Raw genomic sequence first — 24,546 nt, forward strand, 5'->3', positions numbered from 1 at the left:
GGAGCCGTTAGGCAGACGAGAGGACCCCTCATGTTGACTGTGTGCTTTTATGTCAATTTAGAACAAAAGAGATGCTGCGCGAGTTATGAGATCACTCGTTTTTTTTCCATGTGGCTGTAGGCACCACAATCACAGTCATGAATAAGATATTATAGTTATTTTTCTGTGTACATGATTTTCACTCCCAATTCCCGAAGCCGGTTTGCAAACATTTATCATTCCTTTAATTCAGAGTATTTGCAAAGAAAAACAAGAAGCAAAAACCAAGAAAGCATAACAACTTAAGAATTATAGTACATATTTGTATGCCTGTGACGTTATGCGCAAGCAGAATAGTCAATGAGCTCTGAGATCTTCACTCACAGTTTGGGGCCGTGCAGGGCTGCCATAATTGATGCGCACTCAATCACACATTGGACTGATCTCATTCCTTTAAAATGAAAATCCAGCTGCCGTGCAGACACGTGGAACAGGGCCTGCTTCCACAGGTAGCTGCACTCCGTTTCACCTCCACCACTCTCAAAGTGCTCCTGTGTGAGGGTATAGATTTTTACAACGATGCCCTCCTGAGGACATTTAGAGTAAAACAGCGTACAGGCAGTGCTCAGTCAGTGATCAATCACCCTCGCTCAGATTCCTCTTTATTGCTGTATCTGACTGCATCTTTCTGCCCCGGCTGTCTACTCAACTATCCAGTTTGATTCCACTAATCGTTATTCATGCTGGTGTATCATGAGCGCTTGTGCAAAGTTAGAAACTTCAGTGGAGAAAGTAGAAATGATCAAAGTAATTAAAGTCTCGGCGTGAGATGGGCAGTGCCTCCTCGTAGACCCAAAAAACTGATTCTGTTGTGGTATCAACTCGGGTCATATATGCATAATGTTTTATGAACGTGAGATAATCAAAGTCCTGTTTGATTCTGAGGTCACAGAAAAGTTCGTGTCATCTCAGCTTTTCTACCGTCCCTCTCCACTGGAAGGAAACACCTTGGGGGGTGTGATGGAGTTCAGAAACAGTATACAGGTGTTGTATGTTAATCAGTAACCTTATGTTCAGAGGGAAGGATTCCTCCATCTTATATTTTCATCAAACAAAATTAAACTCAATACTAAGTCCCTAATCATTCAAAAAGGACATTCAGTTATTGTGGTTTTTGAAAGCAGTCTATCGTATCGGAGTATATCGTTAAATGTAGAGAAGAAAATACGAATAACTCGCTGTTTATCGGTTCTGTATCGCCTCACAACAAGCCACAACGAATGACTTGTTTTTATGTTACACCCTGCAGTGTAAGCCTGGAGTTTTAACATGAATAAAAAAACAAGAGCACCAGTATCATAAAAATAATAGGAACACGCGCGCACTCAAAGTGTGTGCAAAGCACCGAGGAGGATCGGCTGAAGCTCTACTACGGTGCTGAGGAAACAGATGTCGAATACATTTTAAAGTATAAAAAAGAAAAAGAATAGTTAATAAAACTATAGCTTTGTTTTAAGAAGTATATTTTCCTTCGTTTTTAGCCCATCGGGATCAGCAGATTGATCCTGGGCGCTGAGATGAAGCCGGGTCTCTGTAGATGTTGGCACTAACAGTCAGTGAGTTTTCATTGCTTATGCAGCCTGAGTCTCATTTCATCCGGCTGATCTTTGCAACCACACATTAGCTAGAAGCAGCCTCAGGTATTAGCTGGGTTAGCTTAGCTCCTCTCCCGCCTCTCTCTCTCTCTCTTCTTCCAGGGGCGATCGCCTCGTGGACATCGTGGACAGATGTCACGGACAGCGATCGAATTAAAGTCTGCTATAATCCAAACTAATGTAAACGTGTAATTCTGCCACAGGTGATGCGTGTTTCAGCAATAAAAGTGGAAAAAGGCCAAAGTCTGAAGGAGTTACGTCCGCAGCATCTAGCGGAAGCATTGTCACAAAATACTACTGGACTGTGACGCACATCCCTACTTTAAGCCTCCAAACCCTCATGTGTCTCCATAAGGGGCATTTATTCACTCAAACTCTGTAATGAAACACCCAAACTAAGTGAATGGATTTAGATATGAACCCGTTTCCTCTTAAATAACAGTTGCCACAGTAATGAGAGGCGAGCTTTTTTTTGTGCCGTCTGCAAGCTAAGGAGATTTTGGGGCGATGCCTTCTCTGCTCCACTCATCCCATAATTCCTGTCCCGCATTTTAATTATTCCGTTTTTGCCCACCAGACCCCAACCCACCGCCATCTTTTTGGCTTCAGGATAAGCTCATCAGCCTTTCATAACGTTCACTTTTTCTAGACATGTCTTTTCTTCTACTGCGCTTTAAAGGGGTTTAATAATTATGGAGTTCCTTTACATAAATGGTTCTCAACCTTTTATAGGCATACGCTGCCCTACTCATTATTCTGGTCCCTTACCGACCCTATATATACATATATATATATATATATATATATAAATATATTGTTAGCTAATCATATTCTTTGAAATTAAAGTTGTATATTATTCACTGATATATCATTAAAAACAGAGTGTGTGTTTGTGGAGGGTGGTTGTGCATCAAAAACATAATTTCTAGGATCATTTTAGTGATTCGCAGCTCATCCGTCTCTTTAAGTTCAGACCCAATTCAGTGTCTGGTTTAGTTCAAGCGTATTTGAGCAATCAGTTTTTGAGTTTCTTAAATTCTGAAGGATATTTAAGCTCATTTTAGTTCGTTAGTGTGAGTTGCAGTGGTGTAAACTCCAGACCGGCTGATGCCATGGTTGTGATTCTGAACGCTACATGCTAAGTTGCTTTCCTAGGACGTCTGACAGCAGACTATCTGTCTTGTAAATCTGTGACCATGGTGTTCACTGTATCCTTTCAAGAAATGAAAGAGGAAGAAAGCCTTAATTTCTTCCACAGGGAATACCAAGGAAGAGAGTGTCTATTTCCCACAGTGGACACAGTGGATTTTATAGATAATGCTGTGGTGTGCCATTCCCACTAAATGTGGATAAAAACACATCAAACATTGTCTAACAGTGTAAATAAACTTTAGCAGAAAGCCCTCTTTCACTTTTTATTTGACTATCTGCAATCATTTCAAACTTGCTAAGCAGTGAGGGAGTATTTCTGTTGAGTTCAGCCTCCTAAATTTCCTTAATCATGGGAATTTCAAGCGAAAAAAAGGAAATCAAAGAGAAGGAAAAGACACTGATGATGGTTCTAGCATAAACACAGAATTTACATGAAAAAAAGAAACCTTTAGGGGAGATGGTGGGAAAAAATGAGTTAAAAATACTTTTGCATTCTCTCGTGGCGCTGTTGTACTCTCGCAAACTTTAGCATTCTCTTAAATAAAACTGTTGCATTTCCCCCAAGAAACTTTTTCTGTTTTAATGCTAAACTTTACATTCAGATCAATGTGCTTCCATATTAAAAATGTTCCCGTGCACACTCCCACACACAAACTTTCTCAGGGGAAGGGAAAAGTTTTGCAAGGCGAAGCAAAAGTTTCTTCTTCTTTTTTCCCATCATCATCACTTTTCATCATCAGCCGAGCGCCTCCACTGAAGCAGTTTCGGATTGAGGACGAGCACTTATATGAAACGTGTGCTACTCTTAAATGGCCGACTCACAATGATTACTGAACCTTAAGATGCCTACGATTCCGATTTTAGTTCAATTTACACAGATTATTAGAAGATAAACTGTATTTATTCCTGGAAATGACCTCAAAACACAGGACATAATGACACTGAAAAGCACTTCTAGACCGTATCAAATACATCGTTTGATATGTTCTTATCTAACCCAATAAATTCTGTTTTATTTTAAATCCAGAATAATTTAATGCGCTCTTGATTTTAAGCAAAAGCACATATATTTACATATACTTACAGGTACATATATTAGTGTGAAGCAGTGACAGTTGTGGCAATTGACTGTAAAGTTTCTAATCTGCATTCTCAACATCTACAACAAGTCAGCTTGAGTTGGCAGCAGCTATCAGAACTTCTTAAATTGCCCCCTGCGGCACAGTCTCCTACTTCATTGTTCATTAGTATGTTCAGCATGCATAGTTTCGACTCAACACATTTTTGCCAAACTATGGCTTAATGTACTAGCAAGCGAGATGAGGAGCGGGGCTACAGAGTTCTAGTAAACTCTTCCTCACTCCACATCCACTTTTTTAACACCACTGCACCCAACCAGTGTTGCCTCAAAACTTCCTCTGGAGCCAAAAAAAAGGCTTTGTACAACTTCTTTTCCTCATTTGCAGTGTGCTCCCCAACAATTGTAAACACACCTCAATGTATAAAACCTGCTGAGCTTTCCTGTAGTTACACTAGAAATTCCGGTGGGGTTCAATTCCACCAGGGGTGTAATGAAAATCATTGTAGTAGGCAGAGTCGGTCCTCAGTTGGCCCGTGCCATCCAGGTGGCTTGACGATAAAACAACGTTAGCTGGTTACGTCTGAACATGCCAGCTCATGAAAAAGGTGCTTCCCTTAACAAAGAGGCATCTATGATGTGCTGTTAGGGAGAAAGATTGAGGGAGAAGAATTTCAAACAGCCACGTACTTGCAAAACTATGTGTAAAAAAAAAAAAAAAAAGGAAAAAACGGAAAAAATGAGCATACACATGCTGTGGATATGTAGATTAAACCGTAGGACTTCTTTGATATACTGTACGCCTCTCCAATATTTAAAAAGTTTCACCTTTGGAGGCCAGCCTGACACAAAGCAATGTCTGACACAGACAATAAAAAAAGACAAGCTAAAAATTGTTTTATAGCCACTGTTTAGTGCAAGAGGGTGAGTCTGTGATGTGTGAAAGTCTCGTTGAGATGAATGCGTGGAAGATTTTATTAGTATGCCAAATTCCAGAAGCATATTTAGGGTACAATTTCAAATCCTAGCTTAGTGAATACTAAATAACACCAACATCATTTGTAAGCCGGCTATTAAACAAAGTCTCAGTTACAATCACATTGACCCAGCCAATTAATTGGGAGATTAATCAACTAATACTAATATTAAGTGAATAATTTAATCAAGCAGCAGGGCTCGGCGACAGTAACCGCAGACCATTAACTCGGGTGGAGCATTACAGCATTAGTCCAATCACATCTAACAGAACAAGCACACTAATCATAAAGGAACAGAGCGTAGGCCTTGATAGTGGGCCACTCCAGCGTTTACAAAGCAACCTTCTTAACCCCTCACAAAGCAGAAAAGCATACAGAAATGTTGCTGCTTTGTTGGACCCAGGAGACCCTTCAAAGTATCACTCATACCGTTATTTCATCCTTTCACATACACCAGTCACGCTGTGCCAAATCCTTTATTTCCCACTTTTTTAAATACATCCTCCTCATACCCTTCCCTTTTCCCTTTATCTTTCTTCTGCCTTTGTGCAATTGGCTGGACATCTCAAGAAGTCTGTAACAGGCACCCTACAAATTACTGATGCCGTTCACCCCCCCACACACCCCACACCCCCATCAGGTTCCTTTTCTAACTAGTTTCAAATGAGCGGGGAGACTTTGTGTTATATCCAACTGAGGAACTGATTGAATGTGTTCATCACAAAGATAATAAGTTTCTAACAAAATGAAACCATTAAAAAGGCAACACGCACATTTTGAAGCGTGTCACTTATCTGACAACATATAAAAACATGGGTTTAACAGTAATTTTTCATGTGTGTATTATATACAGTGGGCTTTGCCCCCAGTAATTGTAGCGTAATCGTATCTTCGTCCAAGTGTTTTGTTTGTACACCATACAATAACCTACTCAAATACTATTTCTCTTTTTGTTTTATCATAATACAAATTTCCTCAAGACATAAAACAGCATCTTACAAGATAAGATTGGCGTTTTAATCCCAAAAGTGTGGACGGCATGTGAATCAACCCATCTCATCATTTATCTTTGTACGCAATCTCCATTTTCTCGGGAAGGAAAAACATTTCAAGTCGTATCTGGTGTTTAGCGTCCACATTTTGCTCTTGACAGACAGACTCAATGGCAGGCTGAAATTACACATTGTTCTTATGGGGGGGGGGGCTCTCTAATGGCAAATCAGGGAGCACTTTGGCATTTCGCAAGGAGAAAAAAAAAACAAAGCATTTAATGAAATCAGCGATCAAATGTGGATGTTTTTCCGGTGACAGTTTTGAGAATGGAGATTTAAAGAGGAGCTCATTATAGAAATAGCGGCAGAAAGCAGACCTAAGCTATGGAGACTGCAAACGCTGACACTCCCACTGAAAACCCCTGAAAAAGAAGTCACTCTTTTACTGCGAGCCTAGAAAGCAGTGCTCACAGCCACAACAGTGGAAATAAAATTTGAACATTGAGGCTTTAGTTCGTATGTATGCAGCATGACGCCTTGATGTGTGTTTGCCGTGGTTTATACGTGGACGCGTGTGTTTGTGTACGCTCGTGTATGCATGTGTACTGTCAAGGAGCACTTGACACCAGAGGAGAGGTATGGACTGAGGGTAGCAGAAAGGGATTTGTTGAATTACCAGGCTGCAGCCTCAGCATCGAGTCCAGGGGATTAGAGGAAGGACTGGGGTCTTGGACAGAGATGTGCAGATGTACGAGGAGAGGGGGATCAGTGTGTGTGTGTGTGTGTGTGTGTGTGTGTGGGCGCACGTGCATCGCTGTGTGTGTGTGTGTGTGAGGCATTGGTCAAATAGTGGCTTCAAGCATTACCCAACTGAGAGGTACAATGTCATATGTGAGCATGGTCAAGGTCACAGGGATGCACAGAGAGCCTGATGCTGGGTGTGCCAGGTGAAATATCTTTAAAAGCACTGGATTATAGAGGAAATAAGCAAAATTAATGATTAACTCTACACATGAAATGCACAAATGTTTTGAATTTTGAATTTGGCTGAAAGCCATTTTTCACTTACTGAATACTTATCAATCCTATCCTCATCAAAGGACGAGAAAGCCTTGCATTGTGGAGATGGGCTGCAACAGTAACACAACATCTTATCACCTAACGCCGCATGCATAAGGGACCGCAATTACAGCTGTAAACGTCAGTCTCATTTTCTCCCGGGAGAGCCACTCAAGGGGCCCCAAAAGACCAATGGTTCCTTAGAAAGCCACTCTATCCACTCTATCAACCCCAGCCTAGTCGTCTCTCAACTGTGCCACTGTTACCTGGCAACAGAGCCGTCGTCCTCTCCCTCTGTTGATGCAGCAGGTGAGGGAAGCGGTGAGAAATTCAACCCAAACCGGCTCTTTTAACAAGAAAATTGAAGATTTCTGCATAAAACGTGTAATTAGCCTAAACTTAACAAAAAATGAGTGTTGCTTTTAATGCCACAATAGATGATCCATCTTAGATTCAGATTCCTCCATTAAGTCCATTAGAATTCAGAAGGAAAAAAATCATCCTCACCCTAATGTCATCATGCCTTCTGTCAGACAGATATGATGAACACTGCAAAGGACACCGTCTCCCACTTGCTCTCAATTAATTCCACATGCAGTTCACCATTTTTTTTTTCTTATGATTGGTGGGTATGCTTGTTAGCTGTTCTATAGCTGTCTACTGTCAGTACCAATTTCTGTGCTACCTAATTGGACAACTGTTTTGAGTTGGAATTACTGTTGTTGGCGCTGACCATGCAGCAAAACCAAAGGAACAGAGTGGTGTTTTTGTGCATGTGATAAATACATACACCGACGTCTTTAAAGTTGTACCCTTAAACTGTATTGCTGTCAAACGATTAAATGCTTTCTATATATTTAATTTGAGAATTAAGTGTTCCTCCAACTAAGTGTTCAAACAGCTCCAGAGCTACTGCACACATTTAATGGGAGCTATTTACCACATAATTAGGGCTTGAACGTATACTGACTACATTAAAGACTAAGAAGTACCTGTCCTACTTCCAAAAGTGCACTTTCACAATGGCTCTCGTGTCTTCGGCGAAGCTGCTTGACCCCAGTTGACTGCTCAGAATTTCAGTAATGACCTTGGGATATGATGAAACTTAAAAATTATGTCTAAACTCCTACACGGAACACAAGAGGGGCGAATAAAGGAAGGGAGGAGGGCGAAGGAAAGCGATGCTTGTAAAATGCCACATAAAAGATAGACGAATCTGGTAATCTGATAATCCTGTGGGTATGGTGGTGTGAGCCGGTGGTATGTTTAACCTCTAACAGGCTGCACGCTTTGCACAATTAGAAAAGCAGGGGCGAAGTGAGGGGGTCACACTCTGACGAGCCTCGCTCTCGCTCTCCGTCGTCGTCGTCGTTATCCGTCAGTCCGCATGTTGCTGCCTCCTGAACGCTGCATCTCAGCCGCTAATCTTTTGCACAATCATATGCTTTTATCTAGATTCCTATTCGTACACTCCGGCTTTTTTTATCTCTCTTTGTGGTTATCTATATTTAAGATATCTTTAATCGCAAGAGAACATTTATGACAGAGATCTTTGCAATTTCCACAATGGTGCTTGAATGATTTGAGATTTATATGTGTAATTAAACTTTTTTAGCAGTTGGGGTTGATGCCCAAGGGTGACGCAATAATTCTGACTGTGTTCTAAAGAAGCAAATGTGAAGAAGCAAGCCTATGTTCCCCCCCCCCACAAAAAAAAACATATTTCCCTCCAAGTGACAAAGTCCTCTAGTGGTTGTAAGAATTATTAGGTAAGGATTATTAAGTAAGAAGCCACGTGGCGTTGAAACAAGTGTAACAAGACCTTCAAAGGAAGGAGATGAGGAAGGATGGATAGCTCAGTTAATGATAGGAGACTGCTTTTGGTTTCTTCCAACCATCAGTCAGTGTTGATTTCTTTTAACAATGACCACGATCCTTTGTGGGGCTCAGAGGGAGCGGCGCTGTCATCATGATCCTTTGCTCCTTAATCACATTCAGGGCCTGGGGTTGCACCTGAACAATGTCCCGAGCAAATCCCACGTGACATTATTGGCCGCGTTTCTGGGGTAGCAGAGGAGCGGCGAGGCTGATGCGGTATCGACTGATTCAACCTCCACCACAGGACTGGGGGGTTGTTGTTGTTACTATCGCTGCTTTGTGTTAAATAACGTGGATTCCAATTTATTACAAAAGCAGGTTTAATGTGCTAATGTGTACATACTTGGTATGCATACGGAGTAGGTTGCATGCTTGGCCTACTGGCCCAATCTTTAAAAACACTGACCCTTCATGGGTAAATTTGAGTTGCTTTCTAATGACTTTTCTTAAATGAAGCTAACCTTTCAACCCCCCCACCCCCACCCTGCCCTGCTCTCTGTTAAAGACATAAATCATTGTACAGTAATTACACTTCTACTGCGGTTGCCTTACTATTTATCCCTCCAAAAGTGTTGTGCCCCTGTCAGAGCGCTGCAGACTGCAGTGTGGGCTGCAGACACTCACTGCACACACGGGCATCTCCAGACTTGAAAAATAACTTGACATTATGAGAGAGGGCAGTAAAAGCAGCAGTGTTGAAGAGAAACAGCAAAGCGAAGATAAACAGGCGGACTAAGGAACTAATATTCAGGAATATATCTTCATTTATCTTTTCACTTATTCAAGGAGAGCATTATTCCCTGCTCTGCTTTGAAAGTCGGGGGTAGCGCAGCCTAAGTTTTGAATAATTCTTACGCTGCCATGTGCACGTCCACGGTGAAGGGCACAGAACTTACGGGCACGGTCTTAAGAGGCTCCAGCGGGCTCAGTTTCAAAGCTAGAGTAAAGATATGGGTATCATATCAAACTAGACCACTTAGGGCATTGCTACCTTATCACTCTAGCTTATCGCCGAGGGGGCTGAATAACATTCTAAAGTTAGGCTAAATTTTTGTGAGGGAAAAACTAGAAAAACACTTCCATTCGCAAAGGGATCCTTTTACCTCTCACCTGAAGTTACCTACTGTATAGAGTTTAAAAGAAAAAAAGCTAGTTAGTGTGGGTCTACATGTATGTAGATATCCTAGTTAGTGTGTTAATGTATAGTGTCGGCCTATGTAGCTAATAATGATGACAATAAGCAAAAATACCGATGCATGCACTGAGTAAATAGATAAACTAAAAGATGTAATTACTTCAAATAACATCTGGAGTATTAAGGAATGTTTTTTTGTACACATGGCACAATTTCAATACTTTTATCAATCATTATGGTTCAATAATACCTCAGCTAAGAGGATACGAAGCATTTAAAGACAGTCTAAGAAATGACATCACAATAAGCAAAAATACCACCGCAGGCCCGGGTGGACCATCACGAGTTCAAAGGGTTAAATAAAATGTTAAACTGTTTCAGGTTTGTCACTTTTTAACACTTAATACTTACTTATATTACAAATAAACACATTCTCTCAGTGTGAACCCGCCCCCGACCCACCCACACACACACACACACACACACAGACTTGTTGGGAAGCTGGAAAGTTTTCCGCAGGGAAAGTGATTTAAACGACAGACAGCGGAGGATTACTTGTTGTGACATCTTCAGAGAGAAATGAAACAGAGGCACCGAATGACGTGTTGCCCTGCTACTGATTCAAAGCCCCATTTCAAATGCTGTAGCTTCGACACGTCACGTTCATGGCACTCGGCTGGATGAATACTTAACCTCATGTAGGACTTTGTGAAGCCTAAGCGACTCAATCTTATTAGTAATCTAAATGACCTTTTATCTGATACTGCCTGCGGATGTCAAATAGTTCAGCCGGATATCTGACAGCAGATAATGGACACGCCAATGAAGTCACAGAGGAAAATGCAGGGAACAGCAACCCACTTCTGCACTGCAAGTTTGCATTGAATAATTCAAAATGATTAAACTGTGTTGTATTTAAATCATTTGAACACTTACTCAAGGTAAAGTAGTCCAGGGGAAAGACAGAACACATGAACACATGAATAATACACTCAAAAAAGTCAGTTTCTTTCTGTACCTCTCAACTTGCCACAATGAGACATTGGGGATGAGGAAAGGCATGTAATCATTATAAAAGTTGCATTAGATGCTGCTGCATCGTTTGAAATTCTTCCTGAATCCTCGTTGTCACTTTTTTGTGAATAGACTTCAGTTGAACATCAATTACTCGCCTGATTTTTTTTTTTTTCTTCCTCAGTGCCAGTTCAGTAGATAGTATCTCTATGCTTGGGTCCATTTAATTATTGTTTCTTAGCAAAAAAACAATTAAGTTTTTAAAGAAGAGAGCCTTGATGCGTGTCTTACAGTTTTGCAAGAGTTTATTTGGTTTTCAATAAAAGCCTCCTATGGTTCCCTGAAAGCCATTTCAGCGGTGTAAACCATCCTATGGTGAACCTCTATCATGAGATTTCAGGGTATTTTGTCTCATGCACAGCTCGGAAGAGCACAGTGGTGTGAAACGCTTACCGTTTCTATCCATTTAGCTCATTAGGTGATATCCAACAGTAATACGATCCCGATCAAGGCAGAATGAAAGTAGTTTCCCCTTTGTTCCACTGTTGTGGAAAATAAACACAAAGTCATTCCAGCAGTTGGATGGTCACCTCTGCGCGAGAGTATGAGTATAGATTTTCACCCACAGTCTTGGGGATTCAGCAAATGCACAGTCATCTTACTTATTTCCATACTTTGCACATGTTGTTATCTCTGTGCAGACACCTCTGACTCAGTGTCAAACTTTTACAGTTGTATTCCAAATGCAAGCCACGTCACCAGGAGCGGTTTTAGCTGTTGTTTGTTGTCAGTAGACGTGGTGGCGAAATCAAATATTAATAGTGAAACAGATCAAGTAGAAGTCACGCCGAGTTGGAGTTCTCGACTGAATTCATTGATTCCTAATATGTTGTTCTTGATGTTGCCTCACACCCACTGTCTCTCTGACTTCACCTCACACACACCGGTTTTTCCAGAGGCAGCGGCTCTGATCGCATTAATGATGTTTATTTGTGGGCGCAAGTTAGCTGTAAAGCAAAGAGGGTGCGGAATGGTATTCATGAATTTGTAAAAAAAAAAAAAAATCCTCAGTATTGGTTTAGAATGAGAAACAAACATTTTCTAAACGGGTTCCATTTTTTTATATTTCAGTTCTTGATACTATTTTCAGCGATGCAATCAGTTGTGTACAGTGAGATTAGCTCTCAATTGTCTTGAGGAATCCATATCCTTGTAAATTAATCTGCTCTGACTTTCACACGCTGACCGACTCCCATGCATTAACATGTGCGCAGGCCACCCTGACAACCAAAAACTCAGATTCACACACAGAAGGGAGTGAGGAGCTCACCCTCTGCTCACCACTCCACTGAATCTTTACATAGCGAACAGTTGGTTAATGCTATATTAAATTAATGTTAATTAGTGTTGGCCTGATATGAGATAGTTACTTAACTGTGCAGTTCTCTGCATCTGAAGAAAAGCACAAGCTATAATACCAGCGGTTCATTCCCCCCTCCAATGAATTATAGAATTATCAAAACTAAAATCAAATAAGCCTTGAAAATGTGTCTCGAAGCGTAAACCAACAGTTCTTTCCACTGAAGACGGTCATCGCTGGATTCTTTCTCTAACTATAGAACTTGTAGTCTGAGCAGGCGAAAAAGGTAACTAATCAGTCTTATTGAGTTGAAGATCACTTTTCCAAGAGTTCTTAATTAGCCAGGCCAAGTCACTGCAAGTTGGACTGTATTTGTATATGTAGCACCTTTCTAGTCATTTCAACTACTCAAAGTGCTTTTAACATACTCATTCACACATCATTCATTCGGGAGGAGTTTAAGTTTCTTTCACACACTGAATGCTTCAGGAGCAAGTTGGCCAACTCACATGCTGACTCGTAGCCCGGGATCGAACCACCAACCTTCCGATTGGGGGATGACCCACTTTACCTCTGAGCCACAGCCGCCACCATTTCCCCTGTAATGACTCAACTAAACACACACAATGTGGGTGAGATTAAAATAATGGCAAAATTACAGCCAACTAAACATCGCTGATAGCATCAATTTTAACTTGAAAAGCATCGAGGGTCAAGCTAACAAAAAGATCTGACAGCTGAAAATGAGTTCATTTTTAATGTGTCCATGTGTTGAGTGTGTGTGTGTGTAGTTTTCTGTGTCTCTCTCTCCACGCTCCTCTCAGTGCATTTATGGGGCAAGTAAGGTTGACAGTTAAGCGGTGCTGAGAGAGCGAGGTGCGGACAGTGTGGTAAGAGATGTAAAGTAAATCGACAACAGACGGGGGGTCACTGCCTCTCCGCCATGGAACTGGATTGCCAGAAAGAAAAAGCAGAGTCGGGGATCATTTTCTAGCTTGCTTTTTCGGCGACGGCGGCGCGGTCACAAAGACTCGCGTGCATGGTTCAGTGTAATGAGGGCTACCATGTAGTGTGAAGTGTAAAAGTGTAAAAATGTAACTGGACTTGGACAAAATCCAACACAAGCCTCAGAACTTAGCAGCACTGTTGCTGCAGCTCACCAACCTTGGCCTCAATACTTTTCCATCATGAAATAGTGAGAATCAAACTGTTGCTGGCATCCAGCTGGGTTATTTACAATACTACCGGGGTCACTGGAGACTTTATACTGCCCCTAATTCCCATCAGCTCTCCAGAATGATGTATCGTCAATAAAACACGGTCACCCCAGCTCTGCGTCCCACGCTGTAAAGATGGTGCGGCTGCCATAACTTCATATTTATTCACAGCTGCCATGACATGATATTACATGAGAGCATGTATGCCGCTCTGTACATCTTTATTTCTCGTCTGGGGGGGGGGGGGCTGTCTGTGGCCAGGGGGAAACGGAACAGGCATGATGGATGATCTCTGTTTGACCAACTATCTTTTGCTATCTTTGCTCTCGGACACACAAACACTCACTTCCTACTTGCTCCCGTCATTGCCCGTGCCCCCATGTGTCTAGAGCATGTTTGCCGATGGCAGAGCAGACGGGGCAGCGGGGAGCTGGAGATTTCCAAGATATTAAAAAAAAAACAAGGAACTGGGAGACCAAAGCCTATTGATTGTGTTCATTCCTCTGGCACCTTTTTCTGCCTTCGCCTTCATCCACCACGGTGGACATTGAAGCTCTGTCTCAGCGCTTGTGCCTGGACTGTAGATCAAGAGCAAGACAGTGAGAGGCAGTGCGCCCTGTGCTCCATCTGCTCTGGCAGGGGTTCCAGCTCTGCTCCATGTGTTGGGACCGATGAGGCTTCTTTTGGTAGCCATTACGCCGGCAACGCCGACAGCCTATCCCGGGCCACTTTGTTCAGGATTGGCAATAACACAACGTATGGGAACTCAAACCAGTAGCTCCTGACACTGCATTTGACTGCAACATGAACTGGATCCTTGTATCCTCGTATGTTTATCTAGTAGATTTTTCAGACACAGACATCGAAAACATCAAAAATCTTGACATTCAGTTAAAGGTTTAGTTTTTAACCCCACAGGTACTTGGAAAACTCTTTCCATCCAAAGAATGAAATACAGCACTATATGTGATGTAATGGTGTCAATAAACCACACCGCAGTGGAGTTGCTCTATTTTTCAATAACGCAAGGCGATGCAAGATACAGGTACCGTCTTGTATCTCTTAAAGGTCATAAACCAAAATGAGGAAAAACCAATGCAGTTATCTTCAACTGCTGTCTCATCACACTTCAGAGAGAGTGTTAGCCGCTCCTTTTTAGGACAGAAAAACACAAACAGCTAGTGCAATGTAAAGTGTAATGTGACAGGTCACTGACGAGAAGACACATCAGTCCAAGACGAGCATTTATACATCTCAAACTTTTGCAGCATGCGCAGAAATTCTACCCCGCGCATGCATCTCTGCTCACAAAAAGTTTTGGTCTTCAAGTTAATTGGATGCACCCTCCACCTTGAATTGATCAGCTGAGTACCTACTGTACGCCCGCCTCAATATTTAACACCTGCCAACCGATGTAGCAACTTCAATCTTTAATTAGGAATTTGACCTGACAGCGTGGATCGATATCTCAGATAAAAATTATGCATGTTTATTAAAACCGTTTTTTCATTTGTGAATCACCTATTGGACATTGGAGGGAATCCAAAAGGAATATGAGCCAGACTGTGTTCCTCTTTTAGTAAGCAGGGGGTGGGGATGATGCATGGGGTTCTCTATAACTTGCTACCCCTTCCTACCTCTCTCTCTTCTCCTTGCTCTACCTGAGCCACGATCAGTCGTTGTGCCGTGTCATTTTCTTGTGACAAGAGGCAGAATGCTAGGCCTATTCTGTGACGTTCCCAACAACTATTTATTAAAAGTTACTATGTACATATTTATGCTTCTGAATTGTTGAATTCTGGGTTTTTATAATTGGTGGTCTTTCTTTTTTTCTTCTCCGAAGTTTTTTTTTTTTTTTCGTTGCTGCTATTCCTCCTGGCTAGGTTGCATTTGTTGGGGAAGAAGCAAAAAAACCCAAAAAAACAAAAACAAAAGAAAACTTGTTTAATTGGATAATCTGATGTTTTAAAACTCACAAATGCAGTTAAGGGAAATATTTTTCAAGGAGGCCACAGCGCAGACTTTTTTTTTTAATGACTTTGAGACAGAAAAAGGGGGGAAGTGACTGTCAAGAAGTTAGCTGTTGCCTGAGAGTTCCTCTTTTGACCTTTTAAGACTTGTTTTATAAAGAAAATGTGAAAACTGCTTTCTGAATGTTTGCTGGTAGTTGTTTTTAACCACCGGCTCAATTAGCAGCTCTGTGTTGGGGCATAATTGGAATAGCACTTTTGTAGACATCTAATGCTAATTGCAGTATGACTTTTCTTTTTCTCCTTGTGCTATTATATCTCATTTTGTCGTGACTATCTTTAGTGAGCGGGTGTACTGAAATGACATTTTGCTTTGCTCTTTGAACTGAACCACCTTTTTCTCTCTCCTTTTTTCTTCCCCTTCAGGTGACTCATCTCAAGTCGGTAAGTCCTTTTTCTTTCTGTACCTTCTGCCACGTATGCACGTTCGGTTACATGCGCTCCCCCTGATGCCATTACGACTGAAAAGTTACAGCCCATCCCTTTATTTTTTACGGCGCTGTTAGCTTTGTGCTGCGATTAATACGTGAACAAAATACCAAAAAAAACACCAATTATCTCATAACTTCAGTTGGTCGATCAATGAAACTTTCCTGTGAAAAGTTGCAAGCTGTTGAATAGAAACCACTGCTGAACTCCTCTTTATCTCTCTGTCCCCCCACAACCTTTCAATGCTTTATGCATTTCATTTGAATGCTTTTGCAGCTATTTGATCTTGCCTTCTACATTACCTTTCGTTTGTTTGTACTATATATAGAAGCAGGAATTTCCAGCTACCTTTAACAGACAAATTTTTTGTTCCCCTACTTTGCAAGTCCCATAAGCTGCATTGCTTTCAGGATTGGAAATTAGCACCCGCCACATGCCAAATGTGTGTGCGATTATGCACGGTGATGGATGAATTTGCTCAACCTACCAGTCAGGGTAGGGGGCAAATAAAATAGTAATTTGTGATATTCCACTCCAAAATTTGAATATTTACCTAATGGAATAAAATAGCCAATTTTCCTAAACAATCATGCTTGAATGTTTTAGATCTTGTTGTACCGGTGAGAAAGTGGCCCAGGCTGAAATCTGTTTGAATAATATTATACTGTACAGTGTTGTTATGCTGCACTGGCCTTCATACCTGGATTCAATATGTTGTCTCTCCATCAAGTTTATTAAGTTTGTGTAAGTGTCTGATATAGTAGCTCAGACGCAGTGATTCCCATTTAGCGTGGATTTCAGTAAAAGTCTTGTGTTGCCATGCACATGGAGTTAAACAGTCTTCACCCCTTCCTTGTTCCTCTGCCTCAAGAGGATCTGAACGCTACACCTATCACATTTCCAATCTGTGAGGCTGAGTGCTCCCTATGTTTGAATGGGAGACTTCTTGGTAGCTATTCAGATGTACGAGGCATATCCTCACCAGTATTAACAGCTCATTCTCTTTTAGCTAGCTCTTCCACATTGCACTAAATTTAAAAAAAAAATAAAAACATTCCCATTCATGTAACTCATGAGAGGGAAACACAAAGTTATGGGCAAATTTCATTTCATTTCATCAACCTTTTTGTTGTGCATTCGATCCCGAGAGCTCTGGACCATTAAGGCAGTTATTATGAAGCAGACGGAGGCTTTATCTGTAAATATGCTGACATGTCACAGTACGCTTGCTTTCTATCAGCGTATCATTTGGAATCAGTGGGGGAAGAAGACGTGATGTAGGGGGGGGGGTTAGGATTTGGATAGGCGAGTGAGAGCTGAGATGGACAGGCTAATGGGACGTATCAACACCTCGCGCAAACAGTAAGAAAACGAGATGGGCAGAGTTTAAAAGTCCTGCTCGCAGCACTTTGCAGCAGCCAACTCCTAGTTTAGTGATGTGTCAGTGTTATCACTCGCCTCCTAATAATTAGCTTTGTCTCGCTGCGGTACCTACTATGCATTAGGAATTGCAAATAGTAATCTACAGCACAGCAGAATGTGTAGCATGTAATGAGAAAAAACATGCTCACATAGCCACAATAAAAAGGTTTTTTAACCAATCCCATGGTCTGTATTTCCCCCTGTGAATTCTGTGCTGTGATAATTCAAGCATGTCTCCTGATCCTTATTTGTAAATACTTTTTTTTTTGTGTGCGTCTGCTCGTCAAGCTTTGTCCAGTGAGTGTTTGGCCCAGAGAACTGATGTTGTCTGAATACTAATGTGGCGTTTTGTCTGTCTGCGGCAGCTTGGAAACCGGGCTGGGACTACTAGAGGTTTGGTGAGGGACATGTTTGCCCTCAGGGCACAGCGGAGCGCAGGGACAAATACTCAAATAACACACCCATTTCTTACCACCCTGCACGAATCAAGATCCAGAGAGGCAAAGGAATAAAAAACTAATTAAATTTTGATTTGGGAGGCCAGTGCAAATTGAGTTTCATGTTCATTAAGACCACCGGGCAAAGAAGTGGGAGATAATTCCGTTTTCGAGATACAAGCTGTTTCTGTGTCGGTCTGCAAATTTAACATAGTTCTGGCAAGTGGGGTTTTTTTTTTTTCTTTTTTTTTTTGAGGTCCCACCAGCAGATTCCACAAGCCTGTCGTCATACATTTACTGAGGTTACTGAAGAGCTCTTTTTTTTCATTTTATTGTTATTTTCTTGTTCTGCATACAATGCAGCACGCGGTGGTTATTACTAAGAACGGTAGCACTGCTTAGCAAAAGTAGACAGAAAAGTTTTTTCATGTTCTCCTAAAGGACCAGTAAGGCAACTGTGGTTAACTTTATATTAAGTTTAGTAATATTATTGGATTATTATTTATTGACTGTGTCATGAGCAACCTGTGACTGCAGCACGGTCTTTGTCAAATCAGTAAATATAATGCAGTGCTGAAGGTTTCTTTTTGGATTAACTGTATAAAATATTGCCAGAGCTTATTGTTGCAGTGCACATTTTTTTTTTTTTTTAAATCAAAATTCAATAAATGCTGTCCAAATCCATGTGAGAACAAATGTCACATCCAGCTCCAGTCAAAGAATTTCACAATAGCTGTTGGCAAAATATCATTGCTGTATTGTTGAAGTTAATACTGCTGTTTCTCTAGACAGTTTTTCCACTTTTTTTTCTCTACCCCACTTATGAGACAGGTGGTGGCAGGGGTAGTTGTTTTCCCTTATATGTAGAGGCAGGCAGGGACACTACAAGCAGAGATCCTTATCCCATTGCTGAATTTCAATCTGACTCCAAAAAAAAGAAGGCATTGGCGGAGACAGAGACATTTTTCTATGTGCATTTCTCTCTGTCTGTCTCTCTGAAGCCTTGTTCTCCTCAGCTCAGATGATTAGCATCTCTCTTTCCCCTTTTTTCTCTCTCCCTCCCTTGAATGGCAACCCCAGGCTAGTCAGAGCCAGCAGAAGCCTCTTCAAGCTGACGCTGCGATGGGATTGGCCCGTTCGGCACACATGGTACACAGCATGCTCAGTGAACCACACATCTACAATTTGGAATGAAAATGAGAGATTCAGGCTTTGTGTTGGTGGAGGGTGGCACTTAGAACATATTGTTTGTCTCCACACTCCCTGTCTGAAATGTTCAATAGTCGTATAAACCACCATAAAATGTGTCAATACCTGGAGCTATTTTTTAATACTGTTGTAATTCTTTTTTTTCTTTTCATACAACTCTAGTCCCATTTATGCACAGTTGGGAAAAAATATTATGAAATTTGCTTCATTCTGAGCTAATATCGACATGAAAGAACAGGCCCCACTGCAAACACTGAAACAGTCGATAACTTACCTAATTTATGAACTTCTTTCATCACCTTGATCATTAAAACGCAGCACACCGAGGCAGCGTGTTTGATAGCGGCAACCTGCCCACTTAACGGAACAAGTCCTGCACGTGAGCCACAAACATTAAAAGCCAAAACAATAAAACCCCACTGTTATCTCTGGAAACATAACCAGTACTTAGGTTATTTCCCCAGCCCAGTGATAAACAGCACGGCCCGTGGAAGCACCCAACAAAATGAACCCTTCGACAATAAAACAACCGAGCCCCTGGCTGCATTTACGTACTGGAGGAGGGTGGTAATGAGATAGCTACCTGAGATAATTACTACTCAGTGTGTCCCGCTCTCGTCCCCTACCATGGGGAACCAGTTTAACTTACTACAATTAAACGGCCACTCATTTGCTCCATTTCAGGCACCATTTATGCCATTTTTTATGCTCCGCTGTGTCTTAATGCAACGGTGGCTTAGATCGGGAGAACTTGCGAGGACTGGCAAAACCGGAGGAATGCATGAATGTATAGACTGATAGATTGGAAAATGAGACAGATTCAGTCATGATAAAATAAGTCCCTTGTTTGGATTCAGATTAAAAGGACACATTTGGTTGCTGATTACTCAGTTTAAACAGGCTCACTTCACATTGATATGCATCATATTTTTGTAGATCAGGGAAGTAATGCGTGCTTTCTTTGTTGTTTTTTTTGTCACCGTTTCTTTCTGGCTGGAGCGGATTCAGATTAAAGATCCCTCAGGTCATTGACACCAAGGTGTACTCCGGACTGAAACCAGTTCTTTTCATCACTCAGGAGTAAGGACAGATGTTTAACGCCGGGTGGAAAAAAAGAATTGCACGTTTGACCCTTTCTCCCTGTATGTAAAAAAAAAACATAAACGTGCGGCTGTATAATCAGTGCGACTGTGGGGGGGCTTAGAAATGACATCGTTAAAAGTAATGACAATAAATCCTGACTTGTAAAATGTTTATGTTGCTGACACCGACTCTGTAAGTGCTCTGCTGACTTTCCGCTTTTTTTTGGGGTGGGGGGCCTGTAGAATTCCCTGACATGGCAATCACTCAAACCTGCTGCCGTTATATTTTATCTATGTCTTGTAGCAAACGAATAAATTAAACTGTAATATCTTGACTGCTGAGAAATTGCATTGGATTGTTATAAATGATGGTGTGTTGATAGCGTGTGATCGCTGAGCTTCGTGCATTCGCCGGAGCGGTGTGAGACTACACGCTGGGGATAAGAGATGGAGAGAGCGCTGCTAGATCTACATTGGTTCTAGCGTGTGAAGATTAACGGCGTCGGCTTCCATTAGCCTTCAGTGTAATTGTTAAGACAGCTATGAACAGTCCATAGCGCTAATCCTCAAATCAAAGAGAAGTTGCACAGACCCCCAACGTTCAGGTTTGATTTCCCTCACTCAAAAAACACGACTAAATCTTTTCATCTTGCTCGGAGATCACAGTACAGAGGAGACTTACTTACTCTATTTACTAATTAGCTGGAATTTGATTCGGGGGTGCTTGAAATACTCCGTCACCATCCGAGCCTCGTGGTAGCAAAGATGGTGATTTTATGACGGAGATGGTGTTTCCAAAGAGAGTATGGGAATCTTGTTACTTGCAGTGAGGGTGCGACATACTGTACGCTGAGGAAAACCTGTATCTCTGGGGGAAGTGAGAGTGAGTTTAGGAGTGTGAATACAAAGGCAGATGGGGAAGGGAGGGGGGGACTCAGGGAAAAAATAATATACAGACATGAAAGGTTCAGGGAGAACAAAGCATGTCAAAGAGGTGAGCCTGATGTGTAAGAGTTGTTTTTTTTTTTTTTTTGCACCCGCCGTGTAACATACAGTCGCAGAATCGCGAGGAAGCAAGACCGTCAGGAGAAACAACGCACGGTCACGTGCAATTTATTCCTCCGTCTTGACATCTTGACCTTTCAGCTAAGTTTTAAGTTACAAAAACACACCCTGTCTTCATATCACATTTCTGCCCTGGCGCCGGTTCACATGATGTCCTTTGGCGCTCGCGTCGAGCCCAAGGCTGAACTCGGCACGCTTTATTGGAGATCTATTATGTTTATTTGACTCCATGAGGAGGTTAGAGAAGAAGCTGACATGTGAGGAAAAAAGGGGTAGAGGGAAAAAAAAAAGAGGTAGAGTAATGTGCTTATATTATGGGAGCAGCAGGGGTGTTTGCTAAGTATAGGGCCAGGCCGCTGCTGTGGATGGGCCTCTGTACCCCGTAGCTCCACAGCTTGGAGGGAGCGTTCATTAAACAGACACAGCTTATTACCAACAGCTGGCCCTGGGTGCTGCCCAGGGCCCAGTGGCATACATTAACACACAACGTCACACACGTACCACATACACACCCGTGCTCTTTAAATCTTATGACTTTAAATTGACTGCATTCATTACATTCATTCCTTTTTTTTTTTTTTGATGTACATGACGCTGTGAGTTCACTGCAAACAGGCGATAAGAGGCATCACACCATGCGGACTGATTTGCATATTTCTATTGTAAGCCTCTTTGTTTTCTGTGGCTGTTCTGCCAGGTATCTCATCTTTCAATAGATAGAGAGAGAGAGAAAAAGAATGCTTTTCTATAAAGGTTTTATTTTCTTATTCTCTGTAGTGAACTTAATCCTAAATGTAATATACGTACAAGCCTCAAGTGCTCCTTTGCAACCAAGTGAACCACTTCCCTTGGCACACGTGTGGCACCGCAACTCTGACCATGACAAACTTCTTGCTCACACACACAGACCAAACCTTGGTCGTGTTGCCTCAGAGCCGTGACATTGAGACTGTAGGTAAGGCAGCAAACTGTCAAATCCTGCAGACTCCAGTCGACTGTGTGCACACGTCTGTGAACTCCGCACAGCAGTACTGCGTAGATATAAGTGTGTGACTGAGAGCAAGGCAGATTATGGTCTCATATGAATGTGGTTTAACCGAGCCCTGGTAAACACTGCATACTCATGGAAGAACTACGCTGACCTTTTGGAAGTTTGGTGAGGCACCAAATATAAAATAGAGTATATTGTGCCTGTTGATGCACATGTTGAGGCTTTAGCATGTTGCAGGCAATTGTAGGCCATGAGCATATCCAAATGAAAAACTGCAGTACCTCCAATGAATGAAGTTATAATGAATAATTAATGATGCCGATAAGATAAATCTACAAATAGCACAGACGGGAGAAGAAAAAAAACAACCAAATTGCAACTTTTGAATCCTAAGGTTTGTCATCATGTCTGTGCATCGAAGCCTTTTAAACCCTCTCAACTGGTCTTTGACAGATTTCTTTGCAATTCCTCCATCCTTTGGTCATCCATTGTGGGGTTTCCCAACCATGAGTCTGTTTGCAAAAGAGCAGCCTCTAAACTGGGTCTAGCTGAAGGATGGATATAGTACTTCAATAAATGTTAGCCATGATGAAAATGTGTACAGATACAAGCCTAATTTCCGCTGCCATAGTGAGCCATACGTGTTCATTTGCGCGCCCTTAATACTTGTAGATGCATACGCCATCCTTTAAACGTGACGTTGCAAATAACTACGAGGAAGTGCTTCGCCCGTCACGTCGATTCTCATGTTTGACAGCTACACAGCTCGCAATCACCGAAGCCGTAGCTTCATATTCCATAGGGCTCACAGTGGTACTCAGAAATCACACGTATTGTATCTGTAAATCATCACGGGCAGCGACATCTCAATCACCATCAAATGTCAAAAATGTGATCAATAATGGAATTAAGTTAAAGGAGCTCACACCGAACCATTGGCTGTGAAGCGCTTCACAGGATTAAAAAGGAAAGAAACAGGGAGAGAAGACGATGAAACGGTGGGAGGCACTAACAGCGAACAAAAACCAAAAAAAAAAATGGACACAAAACTAAACTAAACTAAATAATGAAAACAAGCAGATCGCCATGTCAAAGATTGTAGTGTGGGCTGCAAAACATCATACATACTGTTACAGTAAACATCGTACAAACGCATTAAATAAGATAAGATAAGATAGCACTTTATTAATCCCTTGGGAGAGTTCCCTCAGGAAATTGAGGTTCCAGCAGCAGCACAGCACCAACAGTACAGTAAAAAGCACACAGGTGAGATATAAAATTGTAAAGGTATGAAAAGTAAAAAAATACAATAAACATCCAATAATAATGAATATATTAATATTTACACGAGTAGTATTGCAAACAAAATGTGTATATTGCATTATATGTGTCACTTTCTGCATGACTGTAAAGGGGAAAGTCTCAGCTTTAGGTCAATACCAACATTATCTGTCTCCTTCAAATATTCTATGAGATGCGCTCCTCCTCCCACAAAAACTTTCTTGATGTGCGACACGCGCTTTCCGGACAGCTGACAATGTTTCATTTAGTTTGCACTAGCTATAGGTATACTTGCTATTTTACATTAATCTTGGCATTATATAAAAGCTTAGACTTAAACTCAAAGTAGGCCTTTTAATGAAAATACCTGTTGCACCATTTTGATGAAACGCATCACAAATGGTTTTTATTTCTACTTGACAGTGTCGCACTGGGTTCACTTAAGAAATGTTTGGGTCTACTTAGTTTTAGGTGTGAGTGAGGTCCACACCTTTTGACCAAACAGTCTTTTTTTTTTTATTCTTACGGTTTTGTGTGTGGGATACATCTCATCCCGTGCAAGTGCCTCTCACGAACTGGTAGGTGTTCATCAGGCTGAAGTGGTTTAAGCAGAGGTCTGTGACAGTATTGACTGTATAAAGCACTGGACTCTGTGCACTGATTCTAGTGTCAATATTGTGTTTATGCTTGTGTTTGTAAGTGCAAATTAAAAAATGAAAAAAAAAAAAAAAATAGCACAGCAATACAGATTCAGTTCTTACATCATTATAGCAGACACTGAGCTTCTGGCACATTAAGCTGCTCCACAAACGCGATTCTCCTGTTTCTCTAGCTCGCATAATACTAAGCTCTGCGGCTGATATCAGATCTTCTACTGCCACAGCGCAGATCTGATCTGACCTGTGTTAGTGTAAAAAAAAAAAAAAAAAAATCAGATATTTTACTTTTCTTCCTGCACAGACAGAAATAAAAAGATTACTTCTGTCATTTAAGGGGGAATAAAAAGTGACGTGTAGAAGGGCTGCGCCGTAAACGAAATGCAGAAGCTGCCCCGATGGCAAAACACTATTCCAAAAAACACTAGGTTGCTATAGGTGTGATATT

General features: G+C 41.5%; 1 protein-coding gene across 1 annotated transcript in view; it reads left to right on the forward strand.

Annotated features, from left to right (window-relative positions):
- nrxn2b (neurexin 2b) overlaps window positions 1-24,546 on the forward strand; it is a 520,316-nt gene that overhangs the window by 103,126 nt on the left and 392,644 nt on the right. Inside the window, exon 4 of the mRNA XM_070854280.1 lies at window positions 15,893-15,910. Within this exon, the coding sequence (XP_070710381.1) occupies window positions 15,893-15,910 (18 nt within the window). The remainder of the gene's footprint in view (window positions 1-15,892; window positions 15,911-24,546) is intronic.

Source organism: Pempheris klunzingeri, chromosome 23 (genome assembly GCF_042242105.1).
Source record: "Pempheris klunzingeri isolate RE-2024b chromosome 23, fPemKlu1.hap1, whole genome shotgun sequence".
NCBI classification, from domain to species: Eukaryota; Metazoa; Chordata; class Actinopteri; order Acropomatiformes; family Pempheridae; genus Pempheris; species Pempheris klunzingeri.